Below are 19,351 nucleotides of genomic sequence, written 5' to 3'. Positions count from 1 at the left end.
GAAACGGACAGCAAAAGGCCAAGGACATCCCTGGTCATGTTACTGAATGCAGGAGGGGTTTTGCATAGAGAATCCCTGTGGTTTCATCCAGGTGAACTTCAGCAGGGTGAGGATGAGCATCGGTGCTCACACAACAGGTTGGCTGGGTTGGAACCCATGGGCTGGTCCTGCTGGACCAGTTCAGGCTCATTCCTGGAAGCCCCCAGCCCCGCTGCAGCAATGGTACGGATTGAGAGACCAGAGGGTGAGCCACAGGATATGTAAGTAATGGTTTACTACACAGTGTGCAACAAGAGGTAAGGGTTATTGTAAGAAATAAGGGTTATTGCAAGAAATAAGGGTTATTGCAAGCTGTACAGAACATCACAACACACAGCTCCATCACAACCCCCCCATCACATGTGTGAGTGGATCCACAGAGGATGCAGTGATGGCAGAGGACTGGATGTGACATGGTACCCAGGGAAGGGATCCTGGAAAACACCTCTCTGCAAGGTAAGGAAAACAGGTATTTATCTCTGGTTTCTGCAGCATTGGGTAAAAGTGCAACACATGAAGGCTGATGGGTGGTGCAGGGTGCATGGGGTGAGCAGTGGGTGCCAGTCCCCAGCATTGCTGGTCCCCAGCATCCCCTCACCTTGTCTTGGATGTTGCACAGCAGGGACCATTCCCACCTTCCTAGGGAAGAGGAGGCTGTGTCCCACCTCTAATGCTGCAAACCTCACCCCTAACTCTTCAGGTCCCCTGGTGCACGTCACCCATGGTCATTCTTTGGCAAACAGGTTCATGCTGTTGATTTACAGCTTCAGGACCTGCCTCACCCCTCCCTGGCCATTCCAGGGAGATGGGATGGGCAGAGATGGGGCCTGGGAGGAAGGAGATGGATTTCCTCCTCCTCCAACCCCTTTAAGCCCACTGCCACCAGCTCACAAGCCTGTGGTCCCTGTAACACAATGCAATACCTCATGGGGTTTTGGTGACCCACAGGGAGAGGGCTGTGCTGGTTTATTGCCCCTCAGGGTAGGAATACAATGTGAAACCACTGATACAGGATGGGGCTTGTGGGATGACAGGGACTGCAGCACATGCTGATGTGGTGGCTCGGTGCAGGACACCCCAGGGATGGGTGCTCTGTGTGCAATGGGCTCCAGCCATCTCCATCCTTCCCCAACTTTCCTCATTGCTCCTTCCCACTCTTCACATCAGCCCTCAGCCTTCTGCAGCTTCAGCCACTTCCTTGGCTGCTCCAGAGGCTTCCCAAACTGAAGAGGAGCCACACAATGGGACCAAGACATGATGCTTATTCCCCTTTGCTTGGGTAAAGCAAGAAGGGGTTTGGGTCTTCTAACCTGCGTCTGCAGGGGTTACATCTCCACCCAGGTAAGAGTGGGTGCTGGGAAAAGGCAATGCTAGGACAACAGGATCTATTAAAAAGGCTTTGGGCTGCTGGCTCCCTGACCACAGAGGTACTAAAACTGCTCACTCTTGAGACCGCCCGTATTCCAGAACCACTAAAAGACGAGATTCTTCTCGTAGAAACCTGAAAAAAAAGATTAAAATCCATTTGGATCAACTCGCCCCAGGATTCACGGGGCTGATGGAGCCCCCAGGCTGCACTTCAGCCTCCTGATCTCCCACCTCCCAGTCGATGTGCGCCAGCAAGCACAGCAGGCTGGAGTGAAAGGAACAGGAGTGAGGGACAAGGGGAATGGCTTTAACCTGCCCGAGGGGAGACTGAGATGAGCTCTTAGGCAGAAGCTCTTCCCTGTGAGGGTGCTGAGGCGCTGGCACAGGGTGCCCAGAGAAGCTGTGGCTGCCCCATCCCTGGCAGTGCTCAAGGCCAGGTTGGACACAGGGGCTTGGAGCAAGCTGCTCCAGTGGAAGGGGTCCCTGCCTGTGGCAGGGGTTGGAGCTGGAGGAGCTTTAAGGTCCCTTCAACCCAAACCATCCTGAGAGTCAATGACACAACACCCAAGCTGCCCCAGGTGTGTTCTCCCCTCCCTTTGCTTTGCCATCCTGGCACTGAGGGTTTGCGGACGTGTCCATCATCCTCATGGCAAAGGCAGCATCCCTGCTGCCCTGGCTGTGCCTGAGCCCTGGGGTGAGGACATAAAGCTTTTGGGTCACTCTAAGCTGGTACATGACACACTGACTCTGCTGCTGAGGCCCACAGTTAGGAAAGGGGCATCCGGTGGCCAGATGGATAATGTGTACATTAAAAACCGCTAAACACTGCTAAAATCTGCCTAATCCCAGCCCCAGAAGTGAAGGAAGCCATGGATACAGGAAGTGCAGGCATGGAGTCAGCGCTGGGCTCCGCAGGGACCCACTGGGATAGAAAAGGAGCATTGGGCTGGAAACGCAACGACGTGGTTTGTGCTCACTCCAGTGCCCACTCGGCCAACCACTGCTCGCACCGGGCTCGCTGCTCCTCTGTCTCTGGGCTCTTGGCTTCACTCAGTGCCTCCTGCTCCCCACCACCGAGCACGGCTTCCTGGCTTTCCTCTTCCTCCTTCTGCATCACCTTGTCCTTCAGCTCTTGGATGGTCTCATCCAGCCGGTGAGTGATGCTCTGGGGCACCCAGTTGCTGTCCATTGCGGTGATGAAGGGGTCGGGGGCGCAGACCTCAATGAGCTCCTTGCCGGTGGGGATGCGCAGGTAGTAGGCATGGAGCATCATCCTATAGGGACTGCTGTCCTTCCTGTGGCTGTAGGTGAAGTCCCCCACGATGGGGTGGCCGATGGCGCTGCAGTGAACCCGGAGCTGATGAGTGCGCCCTAAGGGGAAAGGAACCATAGACATGGGTTATCCCTGAATCCCTCCATGAGGATGCAGTGGTGATAACGCACCAGATGGCATTTATCCCCATTTGAATCCTCTGAGCTTGGTGGCTCTGATCCCTTCAGCCCTTTCTAGGCTTCACTTTGCACCATGCACCCACATCAAGGCCCAAGGCTGCACATGCAGCATCTCCGCCTGCCCACCCTCAGCACCTTGTGCTGTTGAGGACAAGGAAGCCCCATGGAGCCCCTGGGACCTCAGCCCCACCCCGTTCAAACGCTGCCCCAACCCCAACCTCCTACCTGTAAGCGGCTGCAGCAGCACTTTGGTTACGGGGTCTCCGCTGTAGGACCCGTGCTCCAGCACGATCAGCTCCGACTGGCAAGGCTTGGGGTTCTCACAGCCTGCAGTGAGATGCAGATGGGAGTCAGCTCACCCCCTGCGTGGCCTGGGCAGTGCAGGCAGGGCGTGGGAGCTGCTCACCCTCCGTCCCATCGATGCACATCATGTGGGTCATGCCCTCGGTGGTGTTCTTCCCTATGGCGTAGCGGATCGTCATCCGGCTCTGGCTGACGTGGCCCCGGACCTGCAGGGCAGAAGGAGGGTTTGCAGACTGAGCCCTGTCACCCCTCACCAGCACAAGCAGCAGAGGCCAAGCCCCAATTTAACCACACCAAGTGCAGAAGCAGGACTCGGCATCACGGGCTTACCAGGGCGAGATAGGCTTTGGTCACCAGCCGGTCTTTAAAGCACTTGTAGGCGCTTCCCGCTGCTGCCTTGTTGAGTGCAACACACAGAGCCCCACTGGTGGAGAAGTCGAGCTGGTGGCAGAACCTGGGGATGAGACGGGAGGTGGAAAACCATTCCATGGGCAGGAAAGAGCCCGCGCCAGGCCCGGCTGCTCACCTGAAGCCGTAGTAGGTGTCGGGGTCGGCCAGCTCGGGGAAGCGGTACTTGAGCTGGCTCTGCAGCGTCAGGGTCTCGTACCACATCTTGCTGTCGATGCGGATGTCCCAGTGCTTGTTGACCACGATGAAGTCGGAGCTCTGGTACAGGATGGACAGGTTGTCGATGCTGCCCGGCTCCATGGCCAGCGCCCTGCGGGAATCACGATGAGCGGGGTGGGAAGAGCCTCAGCCGCAGCCTGTGCACAGGGGATGGGGACAGTACCCCGGTAGGGTCGGAAGTGTACCGGTGCCGCGGGCTCACAGCGCATGGGTCCCAGGGCAACACCGGGCTCCACCGCACGGTGCCCGTGCCTTACCGGTACCCGTGCCACAGCCGTCCCGGTGCCCCACGTGGAGGCCCCGCCGCCGCACGATGCTTGGGCCGGTCCAGCCCGGCGGAGGGGCTCGGCCCAAGCGGCTCCTAGCGCCGGGGCCGGGCCGCAATCACGGAGGGACGCGCACGGCGGAGGGGACACGGGACACGGTGGAGGGGCTGATGCCAAGCCCCGTTCCCCGCCTCCGGTTCCCGTCCCGGTCCCTCCGGTCCTGCGGCACTGAGCGCCTACATCGCCTCCACCGCCGGCGGCGCCGTCACCGGCACCGGACCTCGCGTCGCATCCAATCAACGCCGCAGCCGCCGCGTCCGGCGTTCCGTCGCGTCCAATCAGCGCCTCCACTGCTTCCTCCCGGAGCCCCGCGTCCAATCAGCGGCGGCTCCGCGGCGGCCGGAAAGGCGGTGCGGGCGGGAGCGGGTGCCATGGAGGAGCGCGATGCGGACCCCGATGCGGGGTTCTACGAGCGGTTCGCGGATGAGCTGGAGGCGCTGGCCGAGCTGGGAGGTGCGGGACCGGTGGAGGAGGGAGGGATGGAGCGGGTGGGCAGGACCCGGCTTTGCGGGTCCCCTCCGGTTGAGCGGCAGCGCCGCGTTTCGCCGCTCGCAGATGACCCGTCCCCAGCCGCTGGATGCAGAATCTCCCAGTTCCGGGACGGGAGGCAGCCGCCAAAGGAGCCCGAACCCCCCGGGGACCCCGACGGAGGCAGCAGCTCCAGGAAGAGGGATCGGGGCTCCCCCGGTTCCCCGCCCGCAGCCCGCAGTAGGTTTGGTCCCGGGTGCGGGGATGCTGCTGCTGGAGGAGCGGCGGAGGCAAGGCTGCTTCTCCTCTTCCTCCTGCCCTGCTGTTTCCCGCAGCCCCGAAGCCCAAGCGGCAGCGGCTGGAAGCTGTTAAGAAGCTCAGCTTTGGAGTGGGTGATGAGTTGGCTCCGGATGGCCCCTGGGATGCTGGCCCAGAGGAGCCTGCTCCTCAGGCTGTCAGGTTGGCCACCTTGAACCCTGCTTTGGGCAGGGGTGAGGAGCCCCAACACAAAGGTGGGGTTCAAGGGTCCCATCCCTTGCCCCCGCTAAAGGAAAATGGTGTTTTCCAGCTCGGAGCACCTGGACATCAGTGGCATGGCCCCACTGCAGAACACACCACCCTCCGAGAAGAAGCGGGTCCTCAAGCGGCCACCCATCCTGGAGGACTACATCAACGTGACGTCCACCGAGGGCACCAGGGTCTTCATGGTCCTGAGGGATGATTCCTCCAGGACAGGGGTGGAGGTGAGGAGGGATCTGAAGGCTGGGCTTGCTTCTTGTGACCTCCGTCCAGTTCAGGAGGGGATCTTTGATGAAGGGTGAAGCGTTTGTGCCGAGCATCGGTGTGAACGTCAGTGTGTGTCCTCTGGTCCTTGCAGCTCCCTGATTCCCTGGGCTGGAATACACGGAGGCCGCTCCACTTGCTGGGTGTGCCTTTCTCCTACCTGAAGGAACAAGTGAATGAAGAGGTATCCCATCATATACCCATCTTCCTGCCTTCCCCTGGATAGCCACAGCACTCGCTCCCAAATCCCTGCTCCCCACAGCCGTGGCTTAGCGCGTAACTCTGACCGCTTTCTCCCCCTCTTTGTGCCCAAGCGTCGAAGATGTGTTCTGGAGGCATCACAGCAGCTCACAGAGATAATCAACAGGTGAGGTGTTGGGGTGAAATCCCACTCCTAGCCCTGCTGCACTCTCGGATGCTCCGGTGGTGTCCAGATTTTGGGGACCTGTGAACAGAGGAGCCTCTTTGCCCTCAGCATCCCCAGCTTGGGAAGTGATGGTGGAATTCCCAGCCCTGTCCTGACTCCCTGGCTGGTCTGGGACAAGTTAATGCTTTCTTGCAGTTGCCTTGAGAGTGAGACCAGCACCGAGAGCCCGGAGCCTGCTGTGGAAGCAGAGCCAGCAGACGAGGAGGACTCAGCGCTGCATTGCCTCTGGGTGGACAGGTTCACTCCTCGACGCTACATAGAGCTGCTCAGTGATGATGTGAGGTGCTAGAAGGGGGGCTCGGGGGGTTACCCCCTCCGTGTTCTTCATTAATGCTGTGGGATCAGGTTTTGTGGTGCTGTTTTTGGAAGCATTGGCTGGGGGCTCTGCTGCTGAGAGGTTTTAGCTGTGGGCCTTCTGACGAAAGACTGAAAGATGAGCAAAGTAAGGCAAAAAGGATCTGTGGATTTTAGCCAGGAATCGTTGGCTGGTTTGAGTTTTTTGGGATTATTGTAAGTTTTGTAGGGAGTTGGAGATTGTGGAAGAGGCTGGGAAGCGCTGGGTTGGACTGAGACAGGTGAGGGACAGCAGGGATGGGGTTGATGTGACTTGCCTTTGATTGCCCTGCTGGATGGTGATGTTGTGGCTGCCCCATCCCTGGCAGTGTCCAAGGCCAGGTTGGACGCAGGGGCTTGGAGCAAGCTGCTCTAGTGGAAGGTGCCCCTGCCCGTGGCAGGGGTTGGAACCAGGTGAGCCTTAAGGTCCCTTCCAACCCAAAAACCATTCTATGGTTCTGTGGTGGCAGAGGTTGGAAGGAAACTGTGTTCCCATGCCAGGGAGAAACCTGAGCAGCCTCCCCTGTGATGGGGAGTGATGTTCCATGTGCTCAAGGTCCATCTGGGCAGACACGCTCTGGGCTTGGCTCCTTCCTCTGCCCACCCTGCTGGTTTTTAAGCCATGAAGGAGCAGCCTTCTGCTGTCCTAGACTGGATCCTTCCAAGCTTTGATGGCTTTGCTGCTGTCTTTCCGAACTTGCAGTACACAAACCGCTGCCTTCTGAAGTGGCTCAAGCTGTGGGACGCGGTGGTGTTTGGGAAGGAGAAGGCTGTGAAGAAGGCCAAGCCCGGCACTGAAGCTCATCCTCCATTCAACCAACCCAAGGAGCAGCAGAGTAAGTGGAAAACAAAGGTCCAGCTCACAGAGGAGATTCTGGAGGCTGAGCTGGACCAGCACAAGAGACCCAAATATAAGGTGAGCAGGACAGGATGCCGCTGCCATGGATCTCCTCTCCTGTCCCCCTTCATCCTGCCAGGGATGAGGAGCAGGGTCTTCCTTTTCCCTTCTCTTCCAGTACAGATCTAGGAGAAATGGGATTCCCTCATTCTTCTTAGAGATTATGGGGTTTTCTTACCTGTTTCAATGATGCTCAAATGCTACAGGGAGCAGAGGGAGCATACCCAGGCCAGCTTACCAGCTTCAGCCTGTCCAGTTAGAGGATAGAGAAAGGGGGAAACAAACACAGATCCTAACAGCATTGCTTCACACAAATGTATTTCTGGAAGGGATTTTGTTCAGCCTTTTCTGTCTACTGTCCTGCAAACTCAAACATCTGCATGAGGGATGCTGCCAGGATGACTCTGTCACCTCTGAGTGGCTGTATATTCTCCTTCCTCCTTTAACTTCTCCCTTTGTGTCTACAAACCAGTGCAGCAGCTCCCAAAACCGGTTTGGAGGCTGCAGAGCCTCATCCCCTTGCATGGCAGCTGTGTTTGGAGCTGGAGGAAGCCCTCCCTCACTGCCTGTGGGGCTGATGTTACCTCTTCACCCCAGGTAGCCCTGCTCTGTGGTCCACCTGGCTTGGGAAAGACCACTCTGGCACATGTCATTGCAAAGCATGCGGGGTACAACGCTGTCGAGATGAATGCCAGGTGAGTCTGTGCTGGCTCTGGTGGAGGTGATGCTGTGCTCGAGGTGATGCTGTGATGGAGGTGATAACCATGCCAGAGGTGATGCTGTGCTGGAGGTGATGCTGTGATGGAGGTGATGCTGTGATGGAGGTGGTGCTGTGCTGGAGGTGATGCTGTGATGGAGGTGATGCTGTGATGGAGGTGATGCTGTGATGGAGGTGGTGCTGTGCTGGAGGTGATGCTGTGATGGAGGTGATGCCATGCTTGAGGTGATGCCATGCCGCAGGTGATGCTATGTTGGAGGTGATGCTGTGATGGAGGTGATGCTGTGATGGAGGTGATGCCATGCTTGAGGTGATGCCATGCTGGAGGTGATGCTATGTTGGAGGTGATGCTGTGATGGAGGTGATGCCATGCTGCAGGTGATGCTGTGTTGGAGGTGATGCCATGCTGAAGGTGATGCTATGCTTGAGGTGATGTCATGCAGGCAGTGATGCTGTGTTGGAGGTGATGCCATGCTGAAGGTGATGCTATGCTTGAGGTGATGTCATGCAGGCGGTGATGCTGTGCTGGAGGTGATGCCCTCCACAGCAGCCTGCACTGCCTCGCCTTACAGTGACGACCGCAGCCCTGAGGTGTTCAAGACCCGCATCGAAGCTGCCACCCAGATGAAGTCTGTGCTGGGCACCAACGAGAAGCCCAACTGCCTGATCATTGACGAGATAGATGGGGCGCCTGCGGTAAGGAGCTGGCCACCTTTTGCATTAACCACTTACTTGTTAGGCTCATCTCCTGTTGCGTTTTAGGAGCTGTTCCTTGCCTCTGACCAGCAAGAACTGATCCCTTGTCTCCTTGACTCTTATTTCCCAAGGCATCTATCAACGTGCTGCTGAACATCATCAACCGTAAGGATGCGCAGGGCGAGGCAGCGGCCGGCATGGGCCGGCGGAGGCAGCGGGAGGGCGGATTGCTGCTCAGGCCCATCATCTGCATCTGCAACGACCAGTTAGTGCCTGCTGTGTGTCTGGGGAGGGGTAGAGAACTGAGACCCCAAGCGAGGAGGCGGCTGCTGTTGCCTCCTGCGCTGAGTTATTTGGCCCATGGATTAGATGCGCCGTAGGAAAAGTAAAGCTATAACATGCTCAGCTTCCCTGAACCCCAAGTTTTGCGTCTACTGGGATGACCTGTATTGAGGTGTGAGCGTATAGTTGTTTGTGCATGCCCAGGCATGCAGTGGTGCATAAATAACCCATCTCTCTTTGAGCAGAGCATCCCTAGAGACATTCAAGGCCCGGTTCTGGGCAACCTCATTAGTTGGAGATGTCCCTGCTCATTGCAGGGGGGTTGGACTTGATGTCAAGCTTAGAAAGTCCCTTCCAACACAGACTGTTCCGTGATTAATAGCTGGATTTCTTCCTGTGCTAGGGCTGCTCAGGCCCCTCTGCTCCCCTCTGCAGGTACGTCCCTGCGCTCCGGCCGCTGCGGCAGCAGTCCTTCCTGCTCGTCTTCCCTCGGACAGCACCATCCCGGCTGGCCCAGCGGCTCTGCGAGGTGGGACACGGCCAGGGGCTCCCCTGTCCCCCCATCCCCCCCCGTTGGCAGGTCCCCCCCTCTGACCCCCTGTCCTGCAGATCGCCCTGCGGCAGGGCATGCGGGTGGACGCGGGCGCGCTGCTGGTGCTGTGCGAGAAGACGGAGAATGACATCCGCTCGTGCATAAACACCCTGCAGGTAGGTACCGGGGGCACGGGGTCCCGTGGATCCTGGCTCCATCGGGGCTCAGATGGGGATGGAGGGGACCCCGACAGATCCCTGTGATTTCCAGCCTGTTCCCTGTGTTACTTCGCACCTTGATTCCTCTACAAATGGAGGAGTGAGGTGCTGCTGCCTGCAGCTTTCCCCAGCACCAACGTGCTGCTGTGGGCACCCCCCCTCCATCCCTGCTGTTTCCTTCCCCTCCAACCCCTTGCTGGTGTTGCAGTTCCTGCACAGCCGAGGCCAGAAGGAGCTGAGCGTGCAGATGGTGCAGACGATGAGGATCGGCTTGAAGGACCAAAACAAGGGGCTGTTCTCCATCTGGCAAGAGATCTTCCAGCTTCCAAAGGTCCAAAGGTAAAAGTGGGATTTACTGATTGCTGGCTGCTTGGGCCACATGGCTTCATGGTATTCCCCGATGTGCCTGCAAGACTTGTGGTGGAGAAAGATGGAACGCCCTGGAGAGCTTCAGCAGATCTCTGTGTCCAGATGCTCCTTGGCCACTCTTTAGTGCCCAGTAATTTGGCATGGCTGTTGCCTTCAGTCCAGTTTGCAAGGGTCAGATATTCCTTGCTCCGTTCAGCCCCAGGGCACCCTGAGCTCTTTCCTTTGGACTCCCCCAGGCACAGGATCGGAATGGACCCCACTTTGCCAGCCCAGCTCCTGGTGGGTGATGAGGACCTGTCGCACCTCGGGAGGAAGGCCGGCTTCAGTGCGTCCTCCCACCGCTTCCACCACATCCTACACCTTGCTGTCTCCTCGGGGGAGCAGGAGAAGCTCGCTCAGGTAGAGCAGCCAAGGGGGAGAGCTGGGACCTTCCTTTGCTGTGTTGTGTGGAGCTCTGATGGGATGCTGTGATGATGCCATCCACGTGGCCTCGATCCATCTCTGCTCCTGCATCCCATTATCCCATTCCAGGGTCTGTACGAGAACTTCCTGAACATGAGGGTGCGGGACTCCAGTTTCAGCACCTTGTGCTTGGCCCTGGAGTGGCTGGGATTCTCTGACCTGCTGAGCCAGGCTGTGCTGCACAGGCAGAGCTTCCAGCTGATGCGGTACCTGCCCTTCCTGCCCGTGGCTTTCCACCTCCTCTTCGCAGCCACCAGCATCCCCCGGCTTTCTTATCCCAGCAGCCAGAATGAGGTGGGTACCGGGAGGGCCATGGTGGCAGCGTGGCTGCATCTCTGTCACCCATGGGGACATCTCTGGTGGCAGCCGTGGCTGAGCCATCCCTGCTGTCTGCACCCAGGCCCTGGCCAAGCTGAACCACATGCAGAACCTCGTCATGTCCATGGTGTCAGGGATAACGCCCAGCGCCCGCAGCCGTGCGGGGCATCAGTCTCTTGTCTTGGAGGTGCTGTGCCTGCTGCTGGACATCATCACCCCGAAGCTCCGACCGGTGAGTGCCCCATGGGGCCCCTCTCATTGTGGTGGCAGGAGCCCTGCCTGCGTGATGTGTCCCTTCCTTGGGCACTGGAACAGGCCAAGAAGTGATCAATGCCCCATCCCTGACAGTGTCCAAGGCCAGGTTGGACACAGGGGCTTGGAGCAAGCTGCTCCAGTGGAAGGTGTCCCTGCCCGTGGCAGGGGCTGGAGCTGGGTGAGCTTTAAGGTCCTCCCAGCAGCTGGTTTGGTTTCAATGTGTGGTTGCATTGGGTGCATTTGCCCTTTGGGCCATCAGAGGGGTCTGATGTGAAGGGTCCCTTATAGGAAACTAAGCTTGGTCTGAACCTCGTGGGTATTCACTGTCCTCTCTCATACAGAGACAACCCCCGTGCATTGGGTTGTATTTGTGTGTTTAGAAGTTAATATGGATTAGTGATGCTCTCCCCAGGTGAACACCCAGCTCTACAGCCTGAAGGAGAAGCAGCAGCTCACAGACCTCATCAGCACCATGCTGGCCTACAACCTCACCTACCACCAGGAGCGCCTGCCCGAGGGCCAGTACGTCTACAAGCTTGACCCGTAAGTCCTGAGGGTGGGAAGAAGGTTTCGGGGTCAGAAATAACCCCCTTGGGTTGAGGCTGGAGCTGAGTTTCTTGTAATGGGATTAAAGGAAAGGAAGCATCAGCCTTCGGCTCTGCCGGAGCTGGGAGAGGAGGGAATGATGCTGCTGGGGGCTGGTGGCAAAGGGGAGAGCAGGTCACCTGGGCACACTGCACATAGGTCAATGCAGCCACTGCTAGTGAGTGTACTAACAGTGCCAGCCTTGAGCAGCCCTGCGCTGTAAGTACATAGAGGGCCATAAACGCTCCCGAGGCCTGGGTGAAGTCACACAGACCCCACCACAGGCAGGAGCAGTGCTGATGCCTTCCTGGTACAAAGTTAATTACAGAAATTAGCCTCTGTTAAATGAAGCAGCTGGGCCTGATTACAGGGAAGCTCCTTATTATTTATCATGTTCCCTGTGGAAAAGCCTGCAGGGGCTGTATGAACTGTATGAACCATCCTGTCCTGCCCTCCCCACGCCAGGCTGTGGCCATGGGGAACGTGTGGGATGGTGGGAGCCATGTGGCACAAGCAAGGAGGTTGCTTTGCTTTGCTTTGCCTTGCTTTGCTTTGCTTTTATTGTGAATTCTGACCTATCTCCTGGCTGTGCGCAGCAATGCTGGGGACCACAGGGGTGTCACCTCCTGGTGGTACCTGTGAGGAGCATCCCAGCATCTCTCAAGCTGTTCTCGACAGCAAAACCTGTGTTTCCTCTTTAAAGCTTCTTAAATCAGTTCTGACAGCTAATTTCCAAATGGCTGCGAGTGTGTCTGACACAGGACTTTGCTCCCTTTATTTGAAGGGGAATATTATTGGATGTGAATAATGCGTGATACATTTATAGCTGGCAGAGGAACGGGCCCAGCTGGCTCCTTGGTGCTGGGCTTTTGCTGTCCTGAAGCAGGCCCTAACTGCAGAGCTGGAGCACCAAGTGGTTAAGAATAAAACTGCTCTGATGAGCCCAAATTACTGCTCATGGCTGTATCTCAATTAAGCAGCTCCCTGCAGGCACCTCGGGGGTCATGCGAAGGGTTGCGCTGCTGCTCGTGCCCAAGCTGTGATGTGGCTGGGTGGTTTTCAGAGCAATCTGTTCGGCACAGACCCGCCTGCAGTTCCCTCTTCTTGCTTTAAAACCGAGATGAAAACGGATGTAATCCCTCTTGAACTCAGCTGAGGAGCCCTGCAGCATCCCGGCTCCACACCGCCAGCACCATTCACTGGGCATCATCTGATGCTGCTGTTGTACTCGGAGAGAGCAGGGATGGGGGACCTGAGGCGCCGTGACCAGGGTCATACAGGAGGGGTGACAGGTCTCCCTGTGCCTGTATCAGGCTGCAGTTTGCATAAGGCTGTGTTATTTCCAGTACTGATGTGTTTTGTCTCCGTGATTCAGGAATGTGGAGGACGTGTGCCGGTTCCCGGACCTGCCGTCTCGCAGGCAGCTCAGCTACCAGGCCAAGCAGCTCATCGCCAGGGAGATAGAGCTGGAGAAGATGAGGAGGACGGAGGCTCTGCTGCAGGCACGGAGCCTGGGAGAGGTAGGGATCGTGGTGCCATTGATAGGGATAAAGTCCTTCGGGCTGCTGAAGGGAGGAGGGCGTTCCAAAGCCTGTGGCTTTTGCTCTGCAGATGGAAATCCGGGATTAAACTCCCCCAGCCGCAGCCGTGCTGCACATCTGCCTTCAGGGCAGCACATGTGTGCTGGGTGATGATCCCAGAGGGCTCATCCTTCTGCAGGAATTCTGGAAGGAAATGCTCACTGGGGGTTAAAGCTTTGAACTGGGTTGTGAGGAGACAGGGGTTTTAGTTCCTCTGGATATGATTTTATGTGTCTGTGAGGGAATTGAGCTGCTCTCTCCTGCCTGCACGTTCCCTTCTGCTTCGCTTTGATGCTCCCCAAAGTCCCAAAGCCTCCAGGAGGAGCACAGTAACTGCCCCCTGCCAAAACCCTCCATGGAGCAGCAGGCAGGAGGTGGAAATGGGTGGAAAAGGCTCACGTGAGGCTGGTGCCTGCCCTGCCCTTGTGCCACAGGGATAATGAATCCCTGAGAGCCTCCTCTTGCAGCAGAAGGGCTTTCTCAGGGGATGTGTGGGGCAAAGAGATGCTGCAAAAGCATCTCTGAAGGCTCCTTGTTTACATGGGAGGTCCCAGGGAAAGGGATTGCAAACTAACACGTTCCCAGAGCGCTGCTGGGGCTGATCCTATGCGCTGCTGAGAGCCAGGAGGTGATGGAAAAATCCTTGCAGGTCACTTGGATATTGCAATAAACCCAGCAGCAAGCAGAGGGGGGGTGCGGGATGGGTGACAGGGCAACGTCCTGCCCTCAGGCTGTGCATTGCTTGGGGGGGGGTGCCCAAAAGGCCCCTCACTCATGGCTCTTCTCCCTGCAGGAGCCCGGGAAGAGCTTTGGCAGGGCAGGAGAGAACATGGACACGGTGCCCCCCAACCACCAGCAGCGCCTGGAGCACATCGTCAAGAGGGCAGCTGTGGAGGACAAGGTGAGGGGGCTGCAATTCCCACCTCATTCCCTCCCATCACGTTCCTGGCTGCTGGAGACTCCCTGTCTCTGTCGATATCTGTTGATATTTGGTATAGTTTCTTTTAATAGAAGAGCTCAGCACCATGTGTCCCGTAACTGCATCCTCGCTGGGGTTACAGCATGGGGATGAGTTAGAGCTGGGTGACAGTTATGGATGTGCCCTGGGAAGCTTTCATGGCTGGGGAAGGAGATGGGGATGTTTTGTGCTAAAATAGCTGAATTTTGGCTCTGCAGAAGCCGTGGGATTGGAGGAAGACCTGGCCATGAGGTGCGGGGTGTGAACACAGGGGAAACCACCCTAAGTGAGGCATGCATCCCACTGTGGGCATCCCAGTAGCATCCAGAAGTGGTCCCCTGCTTCCCTCCCTCTCCACAGGCTCAGCATCAGGATCCTGCCTGCCTATAGAACACACTTGAGCACGGTGAACCCTCGAGTGTGTGTTTCCCACCCCATTTTTGAACGCTGTTTGCATTTCCCTGTGGGTTTGCATTCAGCTCCTGCTCCGTGGCTTCCTCCAGCACCAGGTGCTTGAATGGGGAAGGAGCCGGAGCAGCCCTGAGGGCGGGGTGATGGTCTCACCAGTGTCCAGCCTTGCACAGAGGGAAACTCCGCTTGCTTTTGGCTGTGTTTGAATGTGATCTGTGGATGCGGGCGCTGACAGAGCCGCGCTCACCTTCTGCCTTTTGCTTTTGGCAGCCTGAGAAAGACTTCTTCGGGCGGCCCATTCAGCGGCAGCAGAAAGCCACAGCCCCAGGTAGGTGGCAGAGGAATGGGGTGGTTGTGGATGCTGCGTTCCCTGTGCCAGGACCCCATGCAGGGGCTGTGTCCCCAAGCACTGCAGCCAGGGGACATCCATGGGATGGAAAGGGGATATTAAGTGAACAGACCCCAGTGCAGGAGGCAGGGGGTGCCTATGGGGTTGTGACAGTGGTCAGCTGGGGGTTGTGGGTGCTGCAAGTGTTTACAGGATCCTGGTGCCTAAAGGGGCTCAAGGAAACCTGGAGAGGGGCTTGGGACAAGGGCCTGTAGGGCCAGGGCAAGGGGAATGGCTTTAACCTGCCTGAGGGGAGACTGAGATGAGCTCTTAGGCAGAAGCTCTTCCCTGTGAGGGTGCTGAGGCGCTGGCACAGGGTGCCCAGAGAAGCTGTGGCTGCCCCATCCCTGGCAGTGTTCAAGGCCAGGTTGGACACAGGGGCTTGGAGCAAGCTGCTCCAGTGGAAGGGGTCCCTGCCCGTGGCAGGGGTTGAAGCTGGAGGAGCTTTGAGGTTCCTTCCAACCCAAACCATTCCGTGATTCCATGAGTCTATAACATGGGAGCATCAGAAGAGATTCTGCAAGTTTCTGACCTGGATCTTCCCCTGCAGCCCCTCAGGCCTCCAAGGAGGAATCTCTTGAGAACCGGATGGGAAAAGCTGTGGGGAAGAGCGACGTCTGGTTCCGCTTTAATGAAGGGGTTTCCAACGCCGTCAGGAGGAACATCTACATCAAGGACCTGCTCTAGGGGGGCAGCAGCGAAACCATGAACTTAAACCCATGGAACTGAAGGGGAACGATGGCTTTTGGCTTCCTTTTTGGGGTGTGCGTGGTTATTTTGGGGTTATTTTTCTAAGTGCCCACTTGTTTAAGAGAGACATCAAATCTGTATAAGGAAACTAACCATGGAGGCGTGTTCTCTTTATTTCATTTACAAACCCTTCCTCGCTATGTTTTGCCTGGTTGGCTGCAACGAAGAGACCCTGCAATGTACAAAAGAGCATTGAAAATCCCTGAATGTGCTTTATAAAAGTTCCCTTCCTTTCCAAGCTGGAAAAGAGCAGCAGGGGCAGAGGGGATGCCTGAGGCTGGGACTGCAGCCTGAGCCTGGAGGTACCCTTGCTGCTCTGTCCCACCACGCTGCCCACCCCAATGTGCTGTCCCTGTTCCCCCCTATCTAAAATAGCAATGCTTCTACTACTGTAAATAAGAAGCCAAGCTGAGGGTTGGGTTTTGGTTCAGGTTCTCATATTAGGAAGCTGGCTAATATAAAAGTACATTCGGCAAGGGGATAAAGGGGGAGGTTCAAGGGGGGGTCCCTCAGAGGATGCTGCATTTGCCCTTCTCCACCCAAGGGTTGTTTTTCATCAGCTCCGGGTTCAAGAAGGGGTCTTCGGGAATGCCGTCCTCGATCCACTTCACAAACCTGCGGAGATGGGAGTAAAGGGGTGGGCGTTGATCCCAAAGGGGGTCCGTTGGCTTGGGATGCACAGCTGGATGCATTGGGGTGAGCCCAGCTCTGGTGCAGCCTCTACCAGCACATGGGTCCTTTGCTCCCAGGTTTTTATATGGATGGGGGAGAGATGAGGGAAAGAAATGAGCTTAATAGCAGCCTTTTATCCCCTGCATCCGTGGCTGCCCCTGTGCTGCCGGCATGGGGATGGTCTTTATGTTGTGCTTTAAAAGTCATTTATGGTGAGGTTTCAAACTCATTTATGTTGCGTTTAAAAGCTTACTTATGATGGTTTAAAACTGATTTGCTAAAGCTGCTCTTTTTCTGTCCCCCTTTCTAAGTGGGTTAGAAAGGGGAACACGGGCTGGGTGAAGCGATGGGATGGGGCCAAGTACCTCCCCCTGAGGAGCAGGGAGGTACAAACGAGGGATGGGAAACACTTGTCCATGGCTTTGTTTTACAGCTTTAAGTGAGTTGAGCTCTGCAGGGGGGGTCTGAACACTTGTCTGGAGAATGGGGAGGTCTTGGGGTGTCTCTATGGCTGCCGCCATGTCCTGGCCACCACTGAGGATGGGCAGCTGGAAAGGAGCTGGGATGGGAAGGACTTAGTGCAAAGGATCATTGTGAGCATCGGTACTGGAGCTGGTGAGTTTCTGCTGCTGGGACCTGGGGGGGGGGGAATTGAAGAACCATAAGGGAAAACCTCCAACCCCGCCTCATTTTGGGCCCCCTGATGGTTTGAAGGGAGATGTTGGTGTCGGGGTGAAGAAGAGCCGGGTTCCTCACAGGGATACAGGGATGGGAGGGATGGGGGCATCACTCACTCGGGTATTGTCTTGGAGGACATCTCCCGCTTGTAGGCCAGCTGGTACTTGAGGCTCTCCACCTCCTTCTTCCACTGCGGGAGGTCCCACTCGTCCATGGTGGCCCCCTGGGGCTCTGTGGGGCTGCAGATGAGGATGTTGGTGCTGCATCCCATGGCCACATACTGCCCTGACCCCCCCCCCCCCCCCAGCTCTGCACCCCATAAAGATGGGATCCCTCAGGTTTCCAGCCCTATGGCGGAGCAGCCCATGGCTCCAGGAGGTTTTGGTGATGCTGCACTTACCTGTGGGGTACAAGGCCAGCCCAGCACAGGATGGGTGCCCAGGGCTGGCCTCTCGTAGATGTGGGTGCATGCATCTGGCCAGATTTGGCTGCAATTGGGATGGTTCTATTGCTTAGGGTGGACAGTGGCAAAGAGCAACCAGGGGCCATTGGGGCATGCCATTGTCTGTCCTTCTCCTGAGTGGACGTAGCCCAAAGCAGGATCAGGAGGGGTTTTGAGCATCCACATGGCTGGGTAGATAACCCTGGAAACAGCTCATGTGGATGGGCATCTGATGTGGGGAGCAAGACAAATCATCACAGACCACCTCGGCACCCCCATACAGTGGCCCTGGGTGCTGGATAACAGTGGGGACAGGCACGATGGGGAAACCGAGGCGCGAGCTGTGACCATGAGACCTGCAAGCACTTGGCTCCTTGTGTCACCCCATGAAGAGGGGCATGGGGACCTTCCCTTGCCATGACCCCAGACCTCCAGCATGCAGAAGCACAGGGCAGCACCCACCTTTGCACCCGCTGCGGCTGAGCCCCAAGGGTGCCCATCCTGCACCCAAACCAGGCTGAAGCCCCCATTACAGGGTCAGGCAAGGACTGATGTGCGGGGGGGGGGGGGACACGACACACACTATATCCTTCCACGCACCAGCACGGCTCAGATCCAGCCACGCACTGGCAGCTTGGCATCCGCACGGGCTGCCCCAGCTCTGCTCCTCCGCAGAGCATCCCTTGGAACAACATCCATGCTCGGGAAGAGGGCGAGCGGCCAGTGCGCAGCATCCCCCCTGCACGGCCTCCCCGGGGCTCTCCTGGAGATCAGATGGGGAGCAGCATCCCCATCCCTTGCTCCAGCCAGCCCAGCAGCAGCATCCCGCGCACGGACCCTCCACCTACCTGTGCTGGGGAAGGTGTCAGTGGGCAGCGGGGGCCGTGTCCGTCCCCACCGGCTCAGCAAAGCCCCGGCCCTGCCCGCGCTGCTCCCGACGCTGCCGGATCCTCTGTGTAATCTATTAATGCACGGCTGGTCCAGCTGCCTCCGACACGGCAGGAGCCGGATAATGGGAGCGTCCTTCCCCCCCCCCGCTGCTCCCGGGGGATTTGGCTCCGATGAATGTGAGCGACCAGGATGGAGGCAGCGTCCTGGTACCCAGCGGCAGAGCGGCTGGAATGGGGTTACCGCAGCATCCACCATGGCCCTAAGGGGACAAGAAAGGCCCCAAGGGGGGGGGGGGGGGGTAACGCGTGGTGGGACACAGCGGTACCCCAGGGAGGCCCTGCCTGCATCCTGCATCCCTGCAAATGCCAGCCCTGCCATGGCTTTTCTGCAGTTGCTCCTGGATTTTGCGGTTCTTCCCACTTCCCTGCTGCTGGTGGAGCCAAGGGGATGCAGGGGGTGTACCCAGGGAAGAGATGGTTAAAGAAAGGGGATGAAAAGAAAGTAAATGCCCCAAAGTGAGCCTTTGGAGATGAAACATATGGCGGGTGAAGGGGCAGGGTCAGCACAAGGGGAACAGGGCAGCAGTGTTAAAAAAGCTATTATTGTGTTACTTGGAGGGACAAAAGGCCACTGGCAGTTGGTTTAGCTGAGTAAAAGGAACATAATTGATGGAAAAGCAAAACCCCAAAGAGAGGAACCCCCCAGCCCCAAACCTTCATTAAATAAACACTAAAAAACCCTTAAGGGAAGATTTCCTGCCTTAAGAAACGTTTCCACAGAGAAAAGCTGCCCAAATTGAGCCCCAAAAGCCTCCCATTGCTGTCCATCCATGGGGCTGTTTGTCCTGGCTACAGCACCCCAAAGAGCTGAGGCTCTGGTATAGACAGGGGTACCTCTGTGTGCTGGAGCCTTGGCAAATCCCCCTGGTGTCCTGGGCATTCAATGACCTGGAGGTGAAATGCATGTATATGTTGGTTCTTATGGCGTTCTATGGTATATCTGCTCTAGTGGAAGGTGTCCCTGCCCATGGCAGGGGGGTGGAACTGGATGAGCTTTATGGTCCTTTCCAACCCAAACCACTCTGTCATTCTATGATTCAATCTCATAGATATGTGTGAGTGG

At 57.2% G+C, this 19,351-nt stretch overlaps 4 protein-coding genes across 6 annotated transcripts in view; 1 reads left to right on the top strand and 3 right to left on the bottom strand.

Moving 5' to 3' along the window:
- LOC133279790 (uncharacterized) overlaps positions 1-19,351 on the bottom strand; it is a 188,526-nt gene that overhangs the window by 152,718 nt on the left and 16,457 nt on the right. The window lies entirely within an intron of this gene.
- RPUSD1 (RNA pseudouridine synthase domain containing 1) lies at positions 258-3,926 on the bottom strand. Of its 2 annotated transcripts, none has more exons than XM_061473950.1 (5): positions 3,689-3,926; positions 3,493-3,616; positions 3,266-3,368; positions 3,085-3,186; positions 258-2,778 (listed from the first exon to the last, which is right to left on the bottom strand). In XM_061473950.1, exons 1-5 carry the CDS (start codon positions 3,868-3,870, stop codon positions 2,381-2,383), a joined length of 909 nt encoding a protein of 302 aa, XP_061329934.1. In that variant the 5' UTR covers positions 3,871-3,926; the 3' UTR covers positions 258-2,380. The 2 variants fall into 2 exon arrangements, with proteins under 2 accessions (XP_061329934.1, XP_061329935.1); XM_061473951.1 differs by having other exon boundaries at positions 3,770-3,926.
- Positions 4,438-15,581, top strand: CHTF18 (chromosome transmission fidelity factor 18). 2 transcript variants are annotated; one of them, XM_061473375.1, is made up of 22 exons: positions 4,448-4,568; positions 4,671-4,823; positions 4,919-5,042; positions 5,152-5,326; positions 5,461-5,550; positions 5,681-5,733; positions 5,929-6,070; positions 6,830-7,042; positions 7,622-7,719; positions 8,315-8,438; positions 8,570-8,703; positions 9,156-9,249; positions 9,330-9,428; positions 9,679-9,809; positions 10,076-10,238; positions 10,371-10,595; positions 10,702-10,851; positions 11,287-11,417; positions 12,835-12,979; positions 13,833-13,940; positions 14,679-14,736; positions 15,347-15,581. In XM_061473375.1, the coding sequence occupies exons 1-22, from the start codon at positions 4,487-4,489 to the stop codon at positions 15,481-15,483; spliced, it is 2,829 nt and encodes a 942-aa protein (XP_061329359.1). In that variant the 5' UTR covers positions 4,448-4,486; the 3' UTR covers positions 15,484-15,581. The 2 variants fall into 2 exon arrangements, with proteins under 2 accessions (XP_061329360.1, XP_061329359.1); XM_061473376.1 differs by lacking the exon at positions 4,671-4,823 and having other exon boundaries at positions 4,438-4,568.
- Positions 15,971-18,660, bottom strand: GNG13 (G protein subunit gamma 13). Its single transcript, XM_061473570.1, has 3 exons — positions 18,187-18,660; positions 17,013-17,135; positions 15,971-16,161 (listed from the first exon to the last, which is right to left on the bottom strand). The coding sequence occupies exons 2-3, from the start codon at positions 17,108-17,110 to the stop codon at positions 16,056-16,058; spliced, it is 204 nt and encodes a 67-aa protein (XP_061329554.1). The 5' UTR covers positions 17,111-17,135; positions 18,187-18,660; the 3' UTR covers positions 15,971-16,055.

The sequence above is a fragment of the Pezoporus flaviventris genome, unplaced genomic scaffold, assembly GCF_033815535.1.
Source record: "Pezoporus flaviventris isolate CSIRO_AGI_PZ_B2104156 unplaced genomic scaffold, CSIRO_AGI_Pfla_v1 ptg000078l, whole genome shotgun sequence".
Taxonomy (NCBI): Eukaryota; Metazoa; Chordata; class Aves; order Psittaciformes; family Psittacidae; genus Pezoporus; species Pezoporus flaviventris.
Note: the sequence above shows the minus strand (reverse complement) of the source record. Positions and strands in the feature narration are given on the sequence as shown.